At 43.1% G+C, this 22,715-nt stretch overlaps 1 protein-coding gene across 3 annotated transcripts in view; it reads left to right on the top strand.

The window, feature by feature from the left end:
* The window catches only part of CRADD (CASP2 and RIPK1 domain containing adaptor with death domain), a 95,603-nt gene extending 73,385 nt beyond the window's left edge, over positions 1-22,218 (top strand). For all 3 annotated transcript variants that reach the window (XM_073327543.1, XM_073327542.1, XM_073327544.1), the window contains exon 3: positions 21,172-22,218. In XM_073327543.1, the coding sequence (XP_073183644.1) occupies positions 21,172-21,473 (302 nt within the window). In that variant the 3' untranslated portion in view covers positions 21,474-22,218. The remainder of the gene's footprint in view (positions 1-21,171) is intronic.
* The last annotated feature ends 497 nt before the right edge of the window (positions 22,219-22,715 follow it).

Here is a 22,715-nt window from a genome sequence, read left to right as displayed (position 1 = left end):
TTGTTGCAGTGACAGGCAGGAAAAGGAACGGGACTGGAAATAAGGAGGAATTGAGGGAACAAGTAAGCTTTTTGAGGCAGGGACCATGTTTTTGTTCTGTTTGTATAGTGCCTAACACAATGGTGTCCTGGGCTGTGAGTAGGGATCCTTGACTCTTCTACAGCAATACACATGACAATAAACCTTGCCCAGATCCACACCTTTTGGGCACTGTACATTGCTCCATTTTCTTTCTGGCAAGTGGGCAAATATATTAGTAACGTACATGTTCACAGAATCCTAGAATATCACGGTTGGAAGGGACCTCAGGAGGTCATCTAGTCCAACCCCCTGCTCAAAGCAGGACCAATCCCCAATTTTTGCCCCTGATCCATAAATGGGGGGAGGGATAGCTCAGTGGTTTGAGCATTAGCCTGCTAAACCCAGGGTTGTGAGTTCAATCCTTGAGGGGGCCATTTAGGGATCGGGGCAAAAATTGGGGATTGGTCCTGCTTTGAGGGGGGGGTTGGACTAGATGACCTCCTGAGGTCCCTTCCAACCCTGTTATTCTATGCTTCTATATCAGACCAGTGTTGCAAATCCAAGCACTCAGAAATCATGAGATTGGTTTAAAAATTATTAGATTTTACAAATCAATAGATTTTTTTTTCCTGGTGTTTGAGCTTGAGAGTTCACCTTTCCAGCTTTTCTTTGCAAATGAAAGCTGAGACTCACACTTATTCACATGACTCCAGAAGCCAGAGCTATCAAAAAAAGGTCACATATCACAAGACTCTTGATTTTATCAAGAGAGTTGGCAACACTGTTTTTTGGGATTGTTTTTTGTTGTGTTTTTTTTGGCTTTGGTTTTAGTTTAAGACTTTTCTCTCTCATGGTTGTGGAGAAAAGCTTGGAAACATGACCGAAGTATAATCAATGCAGAGATGTCTGCCTCTGTCTGAAGACAGTCAGAAATTATATCTCAGAAAGTCATGCATTTCCCCATGCATCTCAAGGGGGGGTTAGCTCCAAGACCTGTTGACCTGAAAGCTCTTCCAACACCACCCCAGCAGAACACTGTGTGGCTGGAGAAGAACAGTGCAACAGGCATAGCCTGCTCACCCAAGAAGATAGAGCCTGACTGCAGGGGTAAACATTGGGAGTCTCTCCTGCTGCCACTGCTGCTTCTCTGGAGGGTAGAGAAGATTTTTGTTGAAACGTATATTTGTTCTGAGTGGGAGAAACTTTGCTGCTATCCCTAGGGGAAAGAAGGGAACTCCACTGAGATGAAAAGCTCTCTGTCATCACCAATCCAAGTGGGGTTGAGGTGAAGCTGTGGGGATAGAGTCATGTTTTTAATGTGATTCACTTGTGTCCTTTGGGGATCGACAGATAGCAGGGAGGGAGGCAGGCACTGGAGGAGTAATGGTTTAGGACCAGGCATACGAGGTAAGGCCAGCAGTGGGACAGATTGGGCAGAGAACTATTGCTATCTGCCGCTGCCTGAGAGAGAGATTAAAGGCAATGAGATACCAACAGAGCAAGCATATAGGCTGCCAGTGTTGTTAGTGTTCCAGGGGGGTTAATCATTTGGAGCCCTCTCAATGTAGCAGAACCCAGGACTAAAGAGATTAAGTGACCGTAGATGTCTAAGTAATAGCACTTGCTATCTATCTCTCTGGGTTATTCTCACTCACTCACTCTCACACACACAAAATTAAACTGTTTTCAGTATGCCTGAAAACCACTGGTTTGTAGTTTTCCATCACCAGCTGTTATACCAAGATTACAATTTACTTTGGAAGATATTGCAAGGCTATAATTTTATAGGTGGGTTTTCTGTGCTGTCGTAACTCATCAAAGTACATTTCAGTTAGGTCAGTTACTGGAATTCTGTGGTGGAGAAAAACAGTGTTAAAAAAACAAAACCCCAACGTTGGCATTAACAGTTTTTCAATATATTGCATAATAGGTTGACTTCAGTAGCGTTTTGGCTCTTCACCCATTGGAATAAGTTTTTGTGGGCAGAAATCCAAACTACTTTTAGGGATGCGACCTTACTGAATCCAGACTACCCCCAGAATGGGGAGAAAAGAATAAGAAAAGAATGAAAAGAATGGTGAAGCTCCTGGGTCAGGAGACAGAAAACTCAGGTGTTCACATGGAAGAGAGGAAGTTTTGTCACCTGGGACTTAGGAAACCTGGGTTCAGTTTCCAGCTCTGCTACAGTCATGCTGTGTGACTGTGGGCAAGTCACAATCTCTCTCTCTCAAGGTCCCCCAGCTGTAAAATTGGGGCTTTTAGGTGCTACTATAATACAAATACAAAATAAAGTCATATGTGTACCTAGGAAGCTTGATTTGTGCCAATAGTTCCATCAAGGTTGAAGCTAAAAGGAGATGTGCTTTAGCAACAAGTGCTGCACAGAAGCTGATGAAATTATGGACTGATAAAAACATTGCATTTGGTATCAATGTGAAAAATTATCAAACCAGTGTTCTGACAGTATTGCTCTATGGTCTAGTAGCAGCTGCGTTAAATGAAACAGACCTCAGAAGGCTGGAGGCAATAGAGATGAGAGTTCTTCAGAAGATGGCAGGTGTAAAGTGGAGTGATTTTAAGACCCATGAGAAAGTTACAAGGAGAGTAGAGTGTATAATCAAGGAACAGGACTGATTGCTGAAAAGATTGAAAGTTGAAAAGGTTACAATGGCGGGGGAAGGGGATAACAAGATAGAAGGGTAGAAACAGATAACAAGATACTAAAGAAAATTAATGCAAATGCAACCAAGTACAGTCAGATCATCAACTAGATGGCAGGACATTTCATGCAGGGACATGACCAGGTTGAGCGTAACGGGTTGAACAAGCCATCGACAGGCATGAATGGTGACGCTTTGCTGCTGCCCATGTCTGTAAAGATGCATTGGGTTGAGAATTTATACAAATAATTAATAATAATATACATACAAAACCCTACATTATGCTTTAGATTTCACAAGCACACATGTCAAGAAACACAAGGGTATGGTTCCTGTTTCAATTGTCCGTCTTCTCTTTATCGCATGTAAGCTCTTCAGGGCAGGGAATATCTCGTACTATGCATTTGTACAGTGCATCATTTGCACAGTGGAGCCTCAAACTGCCACCACACTACAAATAATGATGTGTATACCATTCACGTGGACTTATTTCGATATGTAACATGTTCACATGCCATAGCAATAGGCTCACTGGAAAATGTTTCATTTTTTCATTATGGCAAAAAACTTAGAATAAAATGAAACATTTCTGTGGTGTTTGGAAGTTTTTGAGGAAAACATCGAGCCTTTTTCTTTTTTTACCGTCTCCAGCCCTAACTCTCTAAAATCCAAGCCTACAAACCTCTCAGCCCTAAGCCTCCCTGTGCTACCTCAGCTCACTTATCCCAGACCAAGTCACCTGCTCAGATGCAGCCTGGAGAAATGGGTGGGCTTTGCAACATGCCCTAATGGTCATCAGACTTGGGCCTCTATCCAACCAAAAGTGGTAGGTGTGGGGAGAGGACTGTGTTCCAAAATCTGGGGCCCTTAACAGAAAATACCCACTTACCAGCTGAACACGTCCAGGAAGTGTGAGCTCAAGTGAGTCCATTGGTTTCAACGACAAGGAGGAAATGCAAGGAAGAGAAGCAGTCTGAGTCCCAAACCATAAAAGGACAAATTCTGCTCCCCTTACTCATGTAGATGATGCCTCATTGGGCAGTCAGACCCATAGATTTCAGTGGGACTATCTGTGGTGAAAAACTACTCTCCATATGAGTAAGGGTATCAGAATCTGGCCCAAAGGAATTTACAGATTAAAACCAACACCCTGAAGTGCATCTGGAGACAAAATTGGAAGTTGGTGCAACCTGTGGAGCACAAGTGTAATCTGCACCTCACAGGAAGCACTGCTAAAGTGAGCTGGCAGCTGCATTCTGTGTCCGCTGGAGTTGGAGTGGTCACCAAGTAGCTCTTCAGAGAATGCACTGCAGTAATCTAGTTTAAAAAAAAAAAAAAGAATAATTGTGGTGAAGTCCACATCCAGGAGGAAAAGGTGCCAGATGCCCACTGGGGCAAAAAGCATGGCTGTTCTCTCAGCATCCATAGCCTGTTTCAGATCCAGCAAAACCCTCTAATTGAAAAACCTGAGTAACAAGAGGTAGACAAACTTCTTCATCTGTGGCAGCAGATATTACACGTGCCATCTCCTCTGATTGTTCTCCCCAGGTCCAGCAGCTTTACCTCACTTCTTTCTTATTAGAGTTGATCTTAACCCAGCTAAGTATTCTTCTGAACACTAGGCCTGGTCTATACCTAAAACACAGGTCGACCAAACTACATCTCTCAGGGCGGTGAAGAATTTCATGCGCTGTGTGACAGTGAGGTCGACCTAACTTCCACTGTAGATGCAGCTAGGTCGATGGAAGAATTCTTCCATCGACCTAGCTAATCGCCTTTTGAGATGATGGATTTACTACAGCAATGGAAAAATCCCTTCACTCGCTGTAGTATGTGTCTACACTATAGCACGGCTGTAGTGCTTGTGGTGTAGATGTACCCTGAGGCTCAGCAAGTCACTGGGGAATGTCTAACAACTGCACCATGTGCATCTAATACAAAACCAAACAAACAAGTTGAGTGTCATGTGCATTCTGAAGACATCCCAGTCCATGCTACTTCACTGTCTCTGCTAACAGCATTACACTCACAGCAAACAGAAGGGGCAATAGCATGAATTTTTTTAAACAGGTTGATTATATATGATGGAGATTGAATAGTAGATAGTAAGTCAGTAATGATGCAGCTCTGATTGGAATGTTTGGATACTTACATTTGTGAAAATTTACGAGTTCTCAAATGTTCTCACAAATAACCAGGTGCTCACTGGAACAGTTACAAACAATGAAGCATGTGATCCAAGGAACAATATCAGAGCAAACTCTTAGGCTCGATCCTGCAATTTACAGTACAATGTGTGGGAGGCCCTCTGGGACTGTGCAGAGCCTCATTGACATCAGTTGGGGTGGGGCTGGGGACATAGAGGTCCATCTATGCATAGTCAATTGCAAGATTGGGCCTCTTGTTTATTCAGAAAAATATGTATGTATTATTCTATCAGCTGTAGCTCAAATAGCTAGCTGCCGAGCTAGTAAAATAGCCATTTCAGTCTGGCACCTCAGGTCAATAGGTTAGTGGATTTGCCAAATATCACTCCCAAATTTCACACTACAGATGACTAGGAACAATTTATTATTTAAACTCTTGGAGTCTAATAACTTAACTAGTCTCTCTTATGAGCTAGCTTGCAGATGAATTTAATCAAATCAAGTAAAACAGAGAAATAAAAGTAGGTCAGGATTCTATCAGAGCCCTACATTAAGCATGTGTGGAAACCCTGACAATAACTAGAAGAGGCAGCAGTGTCCAGTAGTGCTTTGGACTGGGAGTCAAGCTATGAGGTTCTAATCCCGGTTCTGCCACTGACCTGTTGTGTGATCATAGGCAAGAAGGAACAGTCTCACTTCACTAAAATCTAAAACTCAGTAAAGCATAGTGTATACAATGTTAATTTTGGTTTGACACCTGTCAACCAAAATAACTTTGCCACCCAAAAGCGCTCTTCTAAACTGAGGTCCAGCTGTTACATAGATCTTTAATTTTGACTTCTTAAACCAAGGCCAGAAAAGTAGCCAGTTCTGAGGAAAGATCTCTATAAGGAATGAATAGTTTTATCAAGGCTAAACAGAATAGCCTACAGTAATACTTGGTTTAAATCCCGTAAGAAGGAAAAGTGAGATTAACTGCATTATAAAACAAAACAGCACTTAATAACTGGCAGTGTTACTTTTGTTGTTGCAAGAAAGAAACAGCTGCAGCTAAATCCAAAGCACTTGATTTTTCTGTTGAAAAGTTGCATGTATCCTTTGGAAATTTCCCTCTCTAGGAATGTCACTAATAAGAATTTCACTCTGCTTATTAAGAGTTTTTGTTTGTTTCTTCGAGTTAGGAGAGAAACACACTGTCAATTTTTATCATGATTTTTCCAGGCAAAAGAGCAATCAAATAGTATGTGCTCAACAGCTTTGAGAGGAGAGCATAGGCCTTTTGAGATGAGGGTTCAAGGTGGATAGAAGTGATTTCCAAACCCCTGATGAAAATCATATGATGAATTTGTCACAAAATGGTTAAAACAATTATTCATCACTTCAGTTTTCCCTAGTTTACAATATACATGGGGGAAACATACTTTCAGTGCAGCCACATCTACTTGGTGTGCACTGACAGAAGCTAAATATGGTTCCAGTGGAACTAAAAGATATCTAGTGCAGATATGCATGTACTTGATGGTTATCATGACAAGCAGCTGCTGACTGCTGTTACTATTTCTTATTTGTATTGTGGTAGAACCTAGAGGGGATTTGATGTGGGGGATAGGGTAGATTGGTTTGGGGCCTAATCTGGGAAAGGGTTGAACACCTCCTGAGTAACCTCAGTTCCCACTGATTTCATTAAGAGCTGCAGAGCTTCCAGAATCAAGCCCTAATTCATTGCATAAATGTATTTTCACTTAACTTTATTTCATTTCATAGCTGTTGCATTAATTTCGCATTATGTCTGAGATTTTAAAATGCTCAAATGTCAGAAAATTCACTTGTGGGCTCCATACTAACTATAATGTAACTTCCTTGCACATGTGTTTAACTTAGTACTAATGTATATCAATAATACCTAGCTCTTGTAATCAGTAGATCTCAAAATGCTTCACAAAGCAGAGAAGCCTCATTATCCCCATTTTACAGATGGGGAAATAGAACCAAAGAGAGGGGAAGTGACTGGTCCAAGGTCACCCAGCAGGCCAGTGATAGAACCCAGATCTCATGAGTCTCACTCCAGTACTCTGTCCAGTAGACCATACTGCCTCCTTCTAATACAGAGCTTCATTTATTCTGCCACAAGCTGGACCTCTATTCTCATGGAAAAGTTAGCATTTTTTTTTTCAGCACTCCGGGGCTAAATTCTGAGGCAAACAGGAAATGCTATTGTAGCTTTAAGCACACTAAAAATGGTAGGATTTTTTTTTTAATTAAATATAAAATGAGTAATATAATCTGTTCAGTCTTTCTTGTGTTACTTATTTTGAGATTAAATTCTGTTAATTTTACACTGCCTCTAATATTCAGTTTTCAGTGTGCCACAGAACTTGGTTGGGACCAACATGACAAGCTCAAACATTCAAAAATTGTAAGTCAGGCCCCAACAATCATGATTGTCTTAAAAATCATGATTTAAAAACAAAATGAATTTTGGGTTCTGTTTATTTTAATTTGCTTTCTAGCCTGCAGTATTCACATTTCTAGCTTTTCTTCACAGCCTTAATTACTAGAAATTCCCTTTCTCCCCCCCCCCCCCGCTTTTTTTTTAAACTAACAATGAGATTCTCACATAAGCGCATGATGCCAGCAGCTAGGGAAATACCCACACGGAAATGGTGATTTCTCAAAAACAGAGCCATTGCACATACTAACCAACTTGGCATAGTTCTAGACAATTTCACCAAGAGGCCCATGTGCCAAACCATACCGTATCCCATGGTAAGGTCAAGGAAAACTAACACCAGTCTTCAGCTTATGTTGGAATCCATTTTTGATGGAAGTTGTAAGTGCCAGCACTTGATCACATGTACTACAGCTGTGGCAAAAAACAGCTTGCTCTGGTACCAGTATGCCTTCCAGAGATGGTCAAATTCTTTCTGAAATCAGATGCTCAAGCACCTTAAAGCAGATGCTTAGAAGTAAATTGGTTTATAGCTCAAAGGCAAGTGTGGATCTTTCCCTGGTTTCAGCAAGGCAATCTTTGTTTGGCACCAGATTCTAGGCAGTTTAGATTCCCGCAGAACTCTGTTGAAAAACCAAACAAGCCATTCCTGAGCTCAAGATCCCAGATGTTTCATGAATTCAGGCGCAATTCTATCGTATCCGGGAACTGTACACGTTTTTAAATTATTCGGCACTTTATACAATTCCAGATTAGTGAATGTCTCCATTTTACCATCAACTGGATTACTCCTTAGGAAACATTGCCATTCATCATGTACTTGTCATTTGACAACTCTGTCAACAGGAGCTTTGGTGACCTTCAACAGAAGACTGGCAATCTGATTTGGAGTAACTGCTGGCCTGATTAATGCACATGGACATTGAGCCATACCTGGATGATGAATTCAGCTCCAGCTTTTCCGGCTTGATTACATAAAGTCAAGTGCCACTCTTGCTTCCTCCCATTAAGCCTGGCAAGTGGCATCCAATGATTCTATAAAATGGTCCACAATCTCCGGATCACTTGACTGCTCATACTGCCTCAGCAATTCTTCACAATCCTCGTTCAGACATAGAATGTACATTGGTCAGAAGCTGCGTGGAATTGTTGCACTTGCAGCTTTAAAAATGGCACAACAGAAACAATGGTTTGCATCTTGCCCGGAGATGATGTTTAATAGGATGGTTATAATCTGTTGCTCCGTTCTAAGTATCTGTAAAGGAGTCGCAGTCTGCCTCCTGGAAGTTTGATCTAGGCTTCAGTACACTCCCTATAATTGGAAGATGCATTCCCATCTGAATCAATGACAGACAATGTTGGCTATATGGAAAATCATTAAATACGGTACACGCCACTTGCTGTGTGTGATTGGCATATGAGGTGACCCAGCCCTGGCCTGGGCAGTAGTCCCTATTCCAGCATGCTGAATGGAAGATACCACGCTGCTTAGGGTCATGGACCAATGTGAGATCATTATTAGTTGCCAACTCCAACAGTTGTTCGCTGTTTTGGGTCTGCGGTCACAAAACCCCACTTGCTATGATGACTATTAAAGTTACCAGCGTTCACTACCAGATGCTTAAGGTTTGGGAGAATTTGCGGATCCTATGTAGAAGCATTTCAAAGGACATGGCAAACCATATTTTATTTTTTGTCTTCCATTTTTATTAGCAGCTTCAATCAATCAGTTACAATACATGGAAATACTAAATATCATATGGATACTTGTCAGTGGCTGTGATTTCTGGTATGATACATATTCTGCATTTTAATGACTTTTTTGTTTGCAATCATCAGATTAGAAGCTATCCAGTTATATAGGCTTCATACCATCCTGAATTAATTCAGACATGAAAACAAGGGCTGCAGAGCAAAACTATACGTACAGTATATACCTAACTCAGCAGTATCCCAAACTAGCATAATTTTCTCATTAAAGCCTGTGCTACTGTAGGTTTGAGGGAATGGGGAATAAACAGGTAAGTGCTAACTGAACCTGAAAAGTATTATGCAAGTTTTGGAAGACTTGTGGTGTTTTCCTCATTCTGCTCTTGGTACAGATTCCATATTGCAGTATATTTAATAGGCCAGACTCTGAGCTTGATCATACTCTACAGCAGGCAGTGGAGTTACTCTGGATTTATACTGAGGTGTTACTGAGAAAAGAATCTGGTCCCTAGTTTCTGCAGATAGCTTTTCCATCACCAGAATTTTCCAAAATACTGATTCCATTCTGTAATTCAAGGAAAAGGGAGTTTCCACTTACAGGTCAGCTAATTCTTGGCAGCAATTATGAGACAGGACTACAAGTAGATGTCCTTGTACTGGGTTATGAGGAGAAGGCGAGGCTAAGTAGTGAGTAAAAACCTCTTCCAGGGGAGCAGTGGGGAGAGATTAGGGCAGGGCCTGCCAAAATCTTGCATCATGGACATGTTCTCCCAAGGTGAAGAAATGTTACTCATTGCTCATGTGTGTAACAGCACAGATAGATTCCTGTACACAGCAATGCTTGCAGGGGGTTCTGTACCTTCTAAAGAACGTTCTAATCTATATTACTTCAATTGACTTTGATAAGGAAAACTTTCTAACATATCCAACCTGTTTGCCTAAATTCAAATATTACAGCATCTAAATCTATTTTCCTTGATCCTTGAAATACTTTTCCAAAACCCATTGATGCCAGTGGAAAGACCACCATTGATTTGAATGGGCTTTGGTTCAGACTCTTCCATCCTGTTAGTAGACAGGGTGGAAAGGGGGTGGTATGTACATAAGTAATAGCTTCCTATTCCAGAATATATGATTTATTTGGAGCTGTTGCAAAGTGCCATTCTTCCTCCCCTGAGCAAGTTCAATGTCCAATTTGCACAACGTCAGAAATTGGGAAATGGTCTGGGTAATTTATATGACCGCATCAATGTTGAGCAATCTGAGCCCATGCTTGTGCTTAAATGAGAGCAGGATCTGACCCCTTTGAAGTTTAGAATAACTGTAACATCATTGTAATACTTCATTCTCATTGTCAAGTATTTGCAAAGTGCAAACAAGGGTCTTGGTGCTGTACATAGTAAACATTCACTGTGCAGGGCTGCTAAATATCACGCATATCTCAGAACATGTATCTGACAGTCCAGTCACGTATTCCCACAGGGCAGCCTTGACCTCACGTATTTGGATATGCTGCAGGGGGCTACAGGCATTTGCCCATAGTTCTGCCTGATGGAATGGGGTCAAGAAGGAGCAGCCAGGAAGAGAAGGTGGGAAGGGTGACAGCACAAGAGGGAGGCCTGATACCGGCCTCAGGTTGCCCTCAGTACAAACCAAGCTAAACTACCCCATCCCCAACCTGCCCCCCACTCCCAGGGAGCCCCAGAACCTTCTATTCCCCACCACCACCTCTGCCAAGTGCCCCCACTTATGAGCCCCAACATCCTCTATCCTCCGGCTTCCAGAGCTCCCAGCTCACTCTATCCTACCCTGCAACAAGCAGCACAAGTACCTCTTACCTCCCTGAGGGGTTCCCTGTCCCTGGGAGCCCTAGCACTCTGCTCTGCTGCAGCACCAATCCTCACACCACCACCTCCCCATGCTTCCCACTCAGATTTCACTGCCCCCACCCAGCTACCAGTCAGAGCTGCCAAATTCTGTTCCAGTCTATGCCCTGAGTTTATAGCTACATGCAAATTATTTGCTAATAGGAACATTCACTCTTTAAATAATTTGTGTAATATATCACACCTGGAGCAGGACAGAACCTGGCAGCTTTGTGTGTGCCAGTTTGGTACCTGCTGTTAGAGCTGTGATGTGTTTCAGTTAAGGAAGTGTATAGGCCTGTAGGGGGCCTCAGGGAGAGCAATTTGGTGTTAAGTTCCTTTAAAAAATGAAACGTGTGTTCCGAGTGTGACAGGCTGTTGGCTCACTAGATTTGTCAAGTGAGCAGATTTGCTATGGAGATCACTGAGAGATGAGAAATGTTGAGCCTCAGGCTGCCTTTTTTAATTTAGCACTTTTCAGGGAAGAACTGTGCTCGGAGTGAAGGCAGGAGGCTAAAGTCATCACTGAGGCTATTGATACGCTTGCTATGAACTCTGTGGGAATTACGCACTTCCTAATGACTTCCAACAATCTTGGGAATGGAAGACCAGATCCTTGGCCCTAACGAGTGGCACAAAGCAGCGCTAAAGCTGACTGACATGGCCAGCTGGGGAGTCCCCTGACATAAGAAAATCTCAAGGTGGCATAAAGCCTGCTTTGGTTAGTTTTATGCCATCTCCCCTCACCGCCCTTGGCATCGGGGCATTACTGGAATGCTCCAGTGACCCGGGGCTGTTCAATGGCCCATTTAGTCTGCTGTAAGTCAGAACAGCCCTGAGGAACAAGGGAATTCACAGGTGGCATCCTGCCATTTTGCTCCACTTAAGGTTGTGCTGCTTGGATTATTAAGGGAGAGCCATGTTGTGTCTGGGTACGCATCTATGGTCTGTTCTGCTTAGATCCTGATTCTGTTGGCTTTCTGCTTTCACCAGCATAGTACCATCCTCCTGTCTGTGCACTGGTCTGGAAGCTCAGGAACACCCCGCCTGATCCTGCAGCATTAAAGTCAATGAGAGCTTTGCCATTTCGGTATAGAGCGTCTTCATCATATGTTCTACAGCAGCACAGCTGCATCACTTCTAATGTGGACTAGCCCTTAGAAATGGGAGCAGACAGGGCTTTGGAAGGTGCGATACAATTTGCATGCATCAGGACTGAAAGAAAAGGATTATGAGTTTGATCCTTGTTCATTGAAATTTGCTATATGGCCCCAACACGTAGGCTCACTAGAGCACACTGAAGTAGTATTTAAGGGGATACTTTGTAGTTACTACAAATTACTTGTAGTATCTGAACAATATGTTAAGACTAAGGCCTCAATTGTATAGCAAATTTCACCCTCAACTGAAATGCCTTTGCTTTTGTAAAACAGTAATCTTAATAAACCTCAACCCTCTTTTATGTAACTTAGAATCTAAAGTGGCCTATTTAAATATTTCTCAATAAAGATACAACAGTTTTTATATATCTAGATAACATCTATCTATCTATTTATCTGTCCCAAATGTTCCAAAAACTGTGCTACTATATATGAAAAAGAATCAACACAGAGTATAGAATGGGACTCAGATAACAATGCTTTGTATTAAATATAACATCTGGCTAACATCCCAGAAACATGTACACCCATGTTGGATTAAATGGAAGATTAAAAGATTTCCTGGATGGGTTTTATATATGATGATGATGATGATGATGATAATTTATTATTAAAGGGCTGATAACATGCTCTTTACATGCTGAGGACAGGCAGGGCAGAAAAGGTGGGGGAGTAGCACTGTATGTAAGGGAGCAGTATGACTGCTCAGAGCTCCGGTACGAAACTGCAGAAAAACCTGAGTGTCTCTGGATTAAGTTTAGAAGTGTGTGCAACAAGAGTGATGTAGTGGTGGGAGTCTGCTATAGACAACCGGACCAGGGGGATGAGGTAGATGAGGCTTTCTTCCTGCAGCTCACGGAAGCTACTAGATCGCATGCCCTGATTCTCATGGGTGACTTTAATTTTCCTGATATCTGCTGGGAGAGCAATACAGCGGTGCATAGACAATCCAGGAAGTTTTTGGAAAGCGTAGGGGACAATTTCCTGGCGCAAGTGCTAGAGGAGCCAACTAGGGGGGGCGCTTTTCTTGACCTGCTGCTCACAAACCGGGTAGAATTAGTGGGGGAAGCAAAAGTGGATGGGAATCTGGGAGGCAGTGACCATGAGTTGGTTGAGTTCAGGATCCTGACGCAGGGAAGAAAGGTAAGCAGCAGGATACGGACCCTGGACTTCAGGAAAGCAGACTTCGACTCCCTCAGGGAACGGATGGCCAGGATCCCCTGGGGGACTAACTTGAAGGGGAAAGGAGTCCAGGAGAGCTGGCTGTATTTCAAGGAATCCCTGTTGAGGTTACAGGGACAAACCATCCCAATGAGTCGAAAGAATAGTAAATATGGCAGGCGACCAGCTTGGCTTAATGGTGAAATCCTAGCGGATCTTAAACATAAAAAAGAAGCTTACAAGAAGTGGAAGGTTGGACATATGACCAGGGAAGAGTATAAAAATATTGCTCGGGCATGTAGGAATGTTATCAGGAGGGCCAAATCGCACCTGGAGCTGCAGCTAGCCAGAGATGTCAAGAGTAACAAGAAGGGTTTCTTCAGGTATGTTGGCAACAAGAAGAAAGCCAAGGAATGTGTGGGCCCCTTACTGAATGAGGGAGGCAACCTAGTGACAGAGGATGTGGAAAAAGCTAATGTACTCAATGCTTTTTTTGCCTCTGTTTTCACTAACAAGGTCAGCTCCCAGACTGCTGCGCTGGGCATCACAAAATGGGGAAGAGATGGCCAGCCCTCTGTGGAGATAGAGGTGGTTAGGGACTATTTAGAAAAGCTGGACGTGCACAAGTCCATGGGGCCGGACGAGTTGCATCCGAGAGTGCTGAAGGAATTGGCGGCTGTGATTGCAGAGCCATTGGCCATTATCTTTGAAAACTCGTGGCGAACCGGGGAAGTCCCGGATGACTGGAAAAAGGCTAATGTAGTGCCAATCTTTAAAAAAGGGAAGAAGGAGGATCCTGGGAACTACAGGCCAGTCAGCCTCACCTCAGTCCCTGGAAAAATCATGGAGCAGGTCCTCAAAGAATCAATCCTGAAGCACTTGCATGAGAGGAAAGTGATCAGGAACAGCCAGCATGGATTCACCAAGGGAAGGTCATGCCTGACTAATCTAATCGCCTTTTATGATGAGATTACTGGTTCTGTGGATGAAGGGAAAGCAGTGGATGTATTGTTTCTTGACTTTAGCAAAGCTTTTGACACGGTCTCCCACAGTATTCTTGTCAGCAAGTTAAGGAAGTATGGGCTGGATGAATGCACTACAAGGTGGGTAGAAAGCTGGCTAGATTGTCGGGCTCAACGGGTAGTGATCAATGGCTCCATATCTAGTTGGCAGCCGGTATCAAGTGGAGTACCCCAAGGGTCAGTCCTGGGGCCGGTTTTGTTCAATATCTTCACAAATGATCTGGAGGATGGTGTGGATTGCACTCTCAGCAAATTTGCGGATGATACTAAACTGGGAGGAGTGGTAGATACGCTGGAGGGGAGGGATAGGATACAGAAAGACCTAGACAAATTGGAGGATTAGGCCAAAAGAAATCTGATGAGGTTCAATAAGGATAAGTGCAGGGTCCTGCACTTAGGACGGAAGAACCCAATGCACAGCTACAGACTAGGGACCGAATGGCTAGGCAGCAGTTCTGCGGAAAAGGACCTAGGGGTGACAGTGGACGAGAAGCTGGATATGAGTCAGCAGTGTGCCCTTGTTGCCAAGAAGGCCAATGGCATTTTGGGATGTATAAGTAGGGGCATAGCGAGCAGATCGAGGGACGTGATCGTTCCCCTCTATTCGACATTGGTGAGGCCTCATCTGGAGTACTGTGTCCAGTTTTGGGCCCCACACTTCAAGAAGGATGTGGATAAATTGGAGAGAGTCCAGTGAAGGGCAACAAAAATGATTAGGGGACTGGAACACATGAGTTATGAGGAGAGGCTGAGGGAGCTGGGATTGTTTAGCCTGCAGAAGAGAAGAATGAGGGGGGATTTGATAGCTGCTTTCAACTACCTGAAAGGGGGTTCCAAAGAGGATGGCTCTAGACTGTTCTCAATGGTAGCAGATGACAGAACGAGGAGTAATGGTCTCAAGTTGCAGTGGGGGAGGTTTAGATTGGATATTAGGAAAAACTTTTTCACTAAGAGGGTGGTGAAACACTGGAATGCGTTACCTAGGGAGGTGGTAGAATCTCCTTCCTTAGAGGTTTTTAAGGTCAGGCTTGACAAAGCCCTGGCTGGGATGATTTAACTGGGAATTGGTCCTGCTTTGAGCAGGGGGTTGGACTAGATGACCTTCTGGGGTCCCTTCCAACCCTGATATTCTATGATTCTATGCTGAAGGCAAGATACTTGTGTGATGCTTCCCAGGGGTACGAGTTGCCAAGCATCTCACTACTGCATCTGCCCTTAGCATGAGGAAGCCTTGTCTGTGCCTGGCGTGGGTCAGCTCCCCAACACCACCATCAACTCAAACACTCCCCTTTAGTCTTTGCAGGCCCCACTGCTACTCTGCAGAAGTAGCAATAGTTGCTCTCCAAACCTTGAGCCCTCCAATCCCCCTGGAGTGTCCAGCCCCTCGTCCACTGGACACTTGCAGTATACACAGATTCACTGTTTCCAAAGAAACACTACATCCCAGCTTTCCAGATCTACCTTGGATCACCACTCCACGTAATGCACAGCAATTAGCTGTTTATAATTAAGGACCTACCAAATTCACGGCCATGAAAAACACGTCACTGGCTGTGAAATCTGGGCTCCCTCCCTTGAAATCTGGTCTTTTGTGTGCTTTTACCCTATACTATACAGACTTCATGGAGGAGACCAGCATTTCTCAAATTTGGGGACCCTGATCCAAAAGAGAGTTGCAGGGGGGTTGCAAGGTTATTTTAGGGAAGTTGCGGTTTTGCCACCCTTACTTCTATGCTGCCTTCAGAGCTGGGTGGCCAGAGAGCAGCGGGTGTTAGCCAGGTGCCCAGCTCTGAAGGCAGCGCCCCTCCAGCATCAGCACAGAAGTCAGGGTGGCAAATCTGTACAATGCCATCCTTACTTCTATTTTGCTGCCTTCACAGCTGGGCAGCTAGAGAGTGGCGGCTCCTGACTGAGGGTGCAGCTTTGCAGGTAGTAGCTCAGACGTAAGGGTGGCAATGCCATACCAGGCCATCCTTACTACTGTGCTGCTGCTGGCAGCTGCGCTGCCTTCAGAGCTGGGCTCCCGGCCAGCAGCCGCCGCTCTCCAGCTGCCCAGCTCTGAAGGCAGCGCCGCCTCCAGCAGCAGCGCAGACGTAAAGGTAGCAGTTACCGCAGCCCCCCTAGAATAACCTGGCGGACCTCCCCCCACAACTCCTTTATGGGTCAGGACCCCTACAATTATAACATTGTGAAATTTCAGATTTAAATAGCTGAAATCATGAAACTTATGATTTTTTAAATCCTCTGTCCGTGAAATTGACCAAAATGGACTGTGAATTTGGTAGGGCCCCATTTATAATGAAATTAAGTATAAGTTTGTTTAACAAAGCACAGAGACTCAAGTAGTAGCAGGGGAAATAAATGGTTACATATAAAACAAAATCATAACACTCATCCTAAAAAGTAGACTTAATTACTAAGATATTCTCGTGTCTTAGAGCAAATGCTCACCCCAAATCCTTGCAGTGCTTTACAACCAGGCTTGTCTGTAATCCTCCTTTCATGAGACAGACAACTTGTCAGCTTGTCTCCTAGGTCAAGGATGACTGAGTGAGTTTCCTTGCCCCCCTGGATGTACCACTCCCATCCTTTTTCTACATCCATAAACAGGACACTGCGCCTGCTGTATTTGTTTCTGCCTGTAGATTTTCTCTTTTGTAGATTTTGTAGCTTTTTGACTGGCACCTGGCTCAGTATGCACATAGGCCTCCAGTGTAAGGCAGACAATACACAAATGATCAGACAGGGATATAAGTGTCTGCTACCTCCTGCCTGAAAGGAATATGTCCAAGGTATGTCTCCTCTTGGTGACCTCCCTTACTCTAAGACCTTAAGAACATAATTTTCAGTGTAGATACGTAACTCCTTAAATATTATCCCTACATACATTTTGCAATAGTTATGGCAACCAGTGGGCTACCGGCTCTCGGTAGAGACCTTTCATGTCACCTTCTGGTGAGCTATCATGCAGATATCTGACCCAGGAGATCCCTATAAAACCTATCCAACCCCCTGTGCTTTCCGCTATTTGACACCAAGGGTTCCCTGGGTCACAACTAGGTGTAATCAAATCTGTTTAATATTAGAGAATGGACGCGCAGGATAACGTGTTTTTGTTAGGCCTCCTGCATTATCACATTTCAATATCCTCAGCATAAAATCATCTTATTGCTAGTGCCCAGAAAATGTAAACAGTTTGGTATAAGAGCAAAGATCATAGGAGGTTGGCAGATAACAGTTCTTTGGGGGGAGGGGAGCAGTCATTGTTTTATATTTAGTAGCTAAGCATAATAATAACTGTATTACCATGAGATATTATCGGCCAGAGTACAATATAACCATAGTTATACTGTACCATATCTTTTTAATTTTAGTTTTAGTTAAATATTTGTTCACGGAGGGTTCAGATTAACAGTTATGGAGACAGGCCTCTGATTACCTGCAGAGCTGGGAAGCGGCAGTACAGGCAGCCCCACCAACGTTGTCTTAACCCTTTTCTGGAGAGACCCCCTCTACTGATGAGAGGGTAGTTCAGTTTTCTTACCCATTTCATCCTTGATGCCTTTGTTGAGATTGCCAACAAAAGGCATGACCCAAAGCTTACTGAAGTCGGTTGAAAGACATTGATTAACTTCAGTGGATCAGGCCCAAAATAATCCACTTTTGCAAACTGATTGGAAATTACATCCACTGTGATCTGGACTGAGACCACCAACTCATTTCCCATAAGCCACTAAATGGCCAATTGGGGGGGGTCATCCTGTTCAGCTAGTACTGACTTGGGCTGGGATTGTACTGGTGACCTAAGGAAGGCAGGGTAGCCCATCATTAGTCCTCTGTTAACCATCCAACCCCCCAGGGCTCTTCTAGTGGTCTGGAGACATAAAGATGAAAGCAGCCTAAAATATTTTTCAGACAGTAACTATTTATTTTATTCAAAAGAGCTCTTGATAGTGTACATCAGTCTTGAATGACCCAAATGATCTGCAGGCCCTGGATTTTTTATGCCAAAAATATTTTACAAGAAACTTTTCGTGATGCAAAGGGAGTGCTGCATTTTCACTGTTGTTACTGTGTTACGCTGATGGAGACTGAGCATGATATTGGAGCTATGAATTAGATTTCACAAAGCAGCTCTTCTGTAGGGAGCTGGCTGCTTATTCATTATTGAGATCAGTAGGCTATAATTAGCACTCTCTTGGAGGGTATTTATCTTCCATTTTGATGCAATCCCCCAGGCAACAAATTTAGAGTACAAAATTCATTGGCCTGTAGCATCAGGGTGTAATCTCAAGGGACAGTTAGTATCTAAGGATGACTAGGTTTCATAGATATGTTTGCAATACCTTCTTTCTAATTGCATCATTTTCAATGTAACTAGTATCAGCTGTGACTTTAGAGGCAAAAGACTGTGTCTCTGAACAGCACATTGAGATCTAAAATATCCTTTTCAGTTCCTTTGAAATTACAATAAGGAATACTCAGGAAGGCCCCCCAGGTTAACCGGAGGTTTTACGTTCAATTCCTTTAACATTTTAAACACTGTTAACTATGGTAACCTATGCACTTCCGCAGGTGGCTGTATTGGGGGATGGACTGTATTGGTACTGTAGTCTGTGACTCTGGTAGTAAAATCTTGCAGTGCATTGGAATTTTCTGAGGTGAGCAATACATGCCTGGATTTTGCGGGAAGCACTGGGGAGCTTGGACAAAATTCAGGAGCTAGCCACAAGAATTGTTTTGGGACCATGGGACTGGAAGAAATCCCATGAAAGAGATTTGAGGAAGGCCAGATGAATGGAACTGGGTCGGGGAAGAGGGATTATGGGAAACTATTTGTAATGGGAAGGAGATTGTGAATGAGGAGAGGCCAAATAGCTCAGTGAGATAAGGCGTTGCAGGTTGGTATTGTATTGGCAGGAGTGGAGAGGAGACATGGGCAATTTGGTGAAATTGATTAAAAACTGGCTAACTGCTAGATCTTAAAAAAAAAAAAAAAAGGTAACTGTAAATGGGGGATCACCATCCACTGGGAGCATTTCTAGTAGGATCCCACAGGGATCTTTTAATGGCCCTCTGTTATTCAATATCTCTATCAGTGGTCTGGGAAGGAACTATAAAAGCATTGCTGGCAAAATTTGCAGATGACAAAAATTGGTGGAATGGTAACTAACGATAAGGACAGGTCAGTTCTATAGAGCAAGTTTGATTCCATGGTAAGCCAGGCTTATTTGAAGTACATGTATTTTAATACAACTATATGCATGAAAGTTAGGTCACGCAGAATGTAGATCAGACTCATAGAATAGGGGACTATATTTTGGTAAGCATCAACACATAAAAGACTTAGGGGTACTTGTAGAACGCCAGCTGAATATGAGCTCACAGTCCAATGTGATCATTGCGCATATAAGTAGGGGAAGAAGAAGCAGTATGGAGATTTTACTATCACTGTATAAAGCCTTAGTGAGACCATTACTGCAATACTGTGTCTACTCATCATGGCCACGCTTCAAAAAGGACTTTGACAAATTGGAAAGAGATCAAAAATGAGCAACAAGAATGATTTGAGCATGCCTCTTAGTGAGACAAAAGAAGCTCAGTGTATTTAACTTAAAAGAGGATGGTTAAGGGATGATCATGACCTATAAGTAACTCCATGGGGAGAAGATTTCTGATAGTAGATGGCTCTTTCATATAACAGACAAAGGCATAACAAGATCCAATAGCTGGAAGCTGAGGCGAGACAAATTTAAACTAAAAGTAAAGAACAAATTTTTAACTATGTGGTTAATTAACCATTGGAACAAGTTATCTAGGAATGTGGTGGATTCTTCATCCCTTGAAGTCTTTAAGGTTGGATATTTTTCTCAAAGATATACAGTAGTTAAACCAGGAATTATGGGCTTGACGCAATTACGGGCCAAAATTCTATGGCCTGTGTTTATGCAGAAGGTGAGACTAGATGACCATAATGATCCGTTCTGGCCTTAGCAACTATGACATAAACTCTGGCCAAAGTTTTCCAAAGTGACTGGTGATTTTGAGTGCTCAGCTTGACACCTTAGAGGAACCTGCTTTTCAGAAAGTGCTGAACACTCACCCTCTGTTCAGGAATCTCAAGTTAGGCACCCAGTACCACCAGTCAGTTTTGAAACTCTTGGCCTCTTAGAGTATGTGTACTAGTCTGTGACAGCAAGCTTCCCAGCCTGGGTTGACAGACTCGGGCTAGCAGGACTTGTGCTAGCCCTCTGAAACTAGTTTAATAGATTCATAGATATGAAGGTCAGAAGGGACCGTTATGATCATCTAGTCCGACCTCCTGCACAACGCAGGCCACAGAATCTCACCCACCCACTCCTGTGAAAAACCTCTTACCTATGTCTGAGCTAGTGAAGTTGCAGTTCGGGCTCTGAAGCCTAGGAAGGGGATGGAGGGGGCTTCAGAGCCAGAGCTCCAACCCAAGCCGCAATTTCAAAGCGCTGCCTACACAGCTCTTTTTGGAGGGCTAATGTGCGATGGAGCTGGAACAATTTATATAGCGGAGGCACAGAGAGCCATTGAACCAGACTGTAAACGTTGCATATGATGGAAACCACTTCAAGCCGTGGGGCGTGGCAGCACCCCCAGCATTCCTAGTTCCAGCACCTATGCTAGTGTGAGCCCTGCTAGCCCACGTCTGTCAGCCCAGGCTGGGAGGCTTGGTTCCACAGGCTGTGTAGACGTACCCTCAGTAGTATCACTATGTCTAGGTCTTTTATTTTCCTAAATCTCAGAGTCCTATAACAAAGTTTGTTTAGCACTTTTTTTTTGTAATGAATCCTTCTGTTTTATATATGTTTTGTTCCCTAAATTAATTCAGTCTTTAACCATAAACCTTAACCCTTTTGTTGAAGCTTCCGGCTGCATTAACCTTGCCCATTTTTTGCCCAAAATATTGCCTAGTGATGTATGTATGCTTTTTGCTTTTTTCCAGGTGACGGGTTAACTGGAATTCCACCAGATGTTTTGAAGAACCCACCAACAGATCATCAGATTAACAAACTTGCCAGGAGTCTGGGGCCTGAGTGGGAGCATATTGTACTGTCCCTGGGTTTGTCACTGAATGACATCTACAGATGTAAAGTCCATCACCCTCACAATGTGCAGTCACAGATTGTGGCTGCATTTGTCCTTTGGAGACAGCGTTTTGGAATCAAAGCAACAATCCAAAATCTGCACACCAGTCTGATGGCCGTAGAAGTGGATCCTTCTGTGATCCAGCATATGCTTGAGTGAAGTCTTGTTATTGATTGGTGGCTCTTGAGTTTTTTGCTAAATGAAATCAATTGGATTCATTGAATCACTTATCAGTGTTCTGATTTCTCTTAATTAGAAATCGAGGAAATGGCAGACAAGCAGCTTGGTAATTTTATTACTCTGTTCTTCCTTGTAGCTTTCAGTTTTCTGTGGGAGCTTTTGATGTCTCTTATAATTATATGTATGCCAGATGATTTTTTAACATGCTTTAAGAAATTATCGTTCTTTTTGTTCACTTTTGGTAGGTAAACAGTTTGGGTCCAGAATTTTTAGATCAATTTATGGGCAGCCCCTCAAGAAGACTGACTCATCTCTAGAGCCAATGCGGAACATCCTCCTCCCCCAGGTTCTGCCCAATATATTTCAGCACTCTCACTTAAGTCAGAGGTCTTCATAAAGTTTTTGGGGGTGAGAGGTTTTTTTGTCCTGTACCCCCATAAGGTAAATTAGGGAGGAGAGGGCCATCTGAACAGTCTGCTGGCTGCCCAGTTTGCCATGGTTTTCTGGACTCCTGGTACCTGACAGTATGGTTTGGCAGAATCAGCTCATTCAGGCCCAGAAACAATCTGCTGGTATTTTATTTTTAGTCTTCTATAATACAGTCCCGACCTTCAGCCATTCATGATCCTGTTACACCTCACTTATATCTTAATTAATTATATCCTATTATGGTGTATGAAAGCATAATTCTATCAACAAGTCTCAAATAAACAATGTAAATCAATTTGAGCTTTGGAATTTTTTTTATAGATATAGCTATAGATTAGATATATAATATTTTGCTGTTTCAAACTGCTTGTATACATGTATATGTTCTATTTGAGTGCTTAGCTTGACACCTTAGAGGAACCTGCTTTTCAGAAAGTGCTGAACACTCACCCTCTGTTCAGGAATCTCATATACATGTATATGTTCTATTTGAAAACAATCTGAGTGTGGCTTATGTATATGGAATTGCGTGAGCATAAAGATCATGGGCTAATTCAGCCAAATGTAGCCTGGAGAGGGGAAGTGCAACTCCTGGAGGAATTTCTGGGCAAAATCTAGAAGTGATATAAACAGTGGTGTTAGCTACATGTTAGGTGTACGTGGCAAAAGAGGGTGACATACACCTGCTGCATCCACTCTGGTGCCCTAAGTGAATAAAACTTAGACAGGGAGCCGGAGAAGTTACTAAGAGCATGAAAGATTTCTTTTTTTTTTTTTTTTTGCAAAGCCCCT

Source organism: Lepidochelys kempii, chromosome 1, assembly GCF_965140265.1.
Source record: "Lepidochelys kempii isolate rLepKem1 chromosome 1, rLepKem1.hap2, whole genome shotgun sequence".
Taxonomy (NCBI): Eukaryota; Metazoa; Chordata; order Testudines; family Cheloniidae; genus Lepidochelys; species Lepidochelys kempii.
Note: the sequence above shows the minus strand (reverse complement) of the source record. Positions and strands in the feature narration are given on the sequence as shown.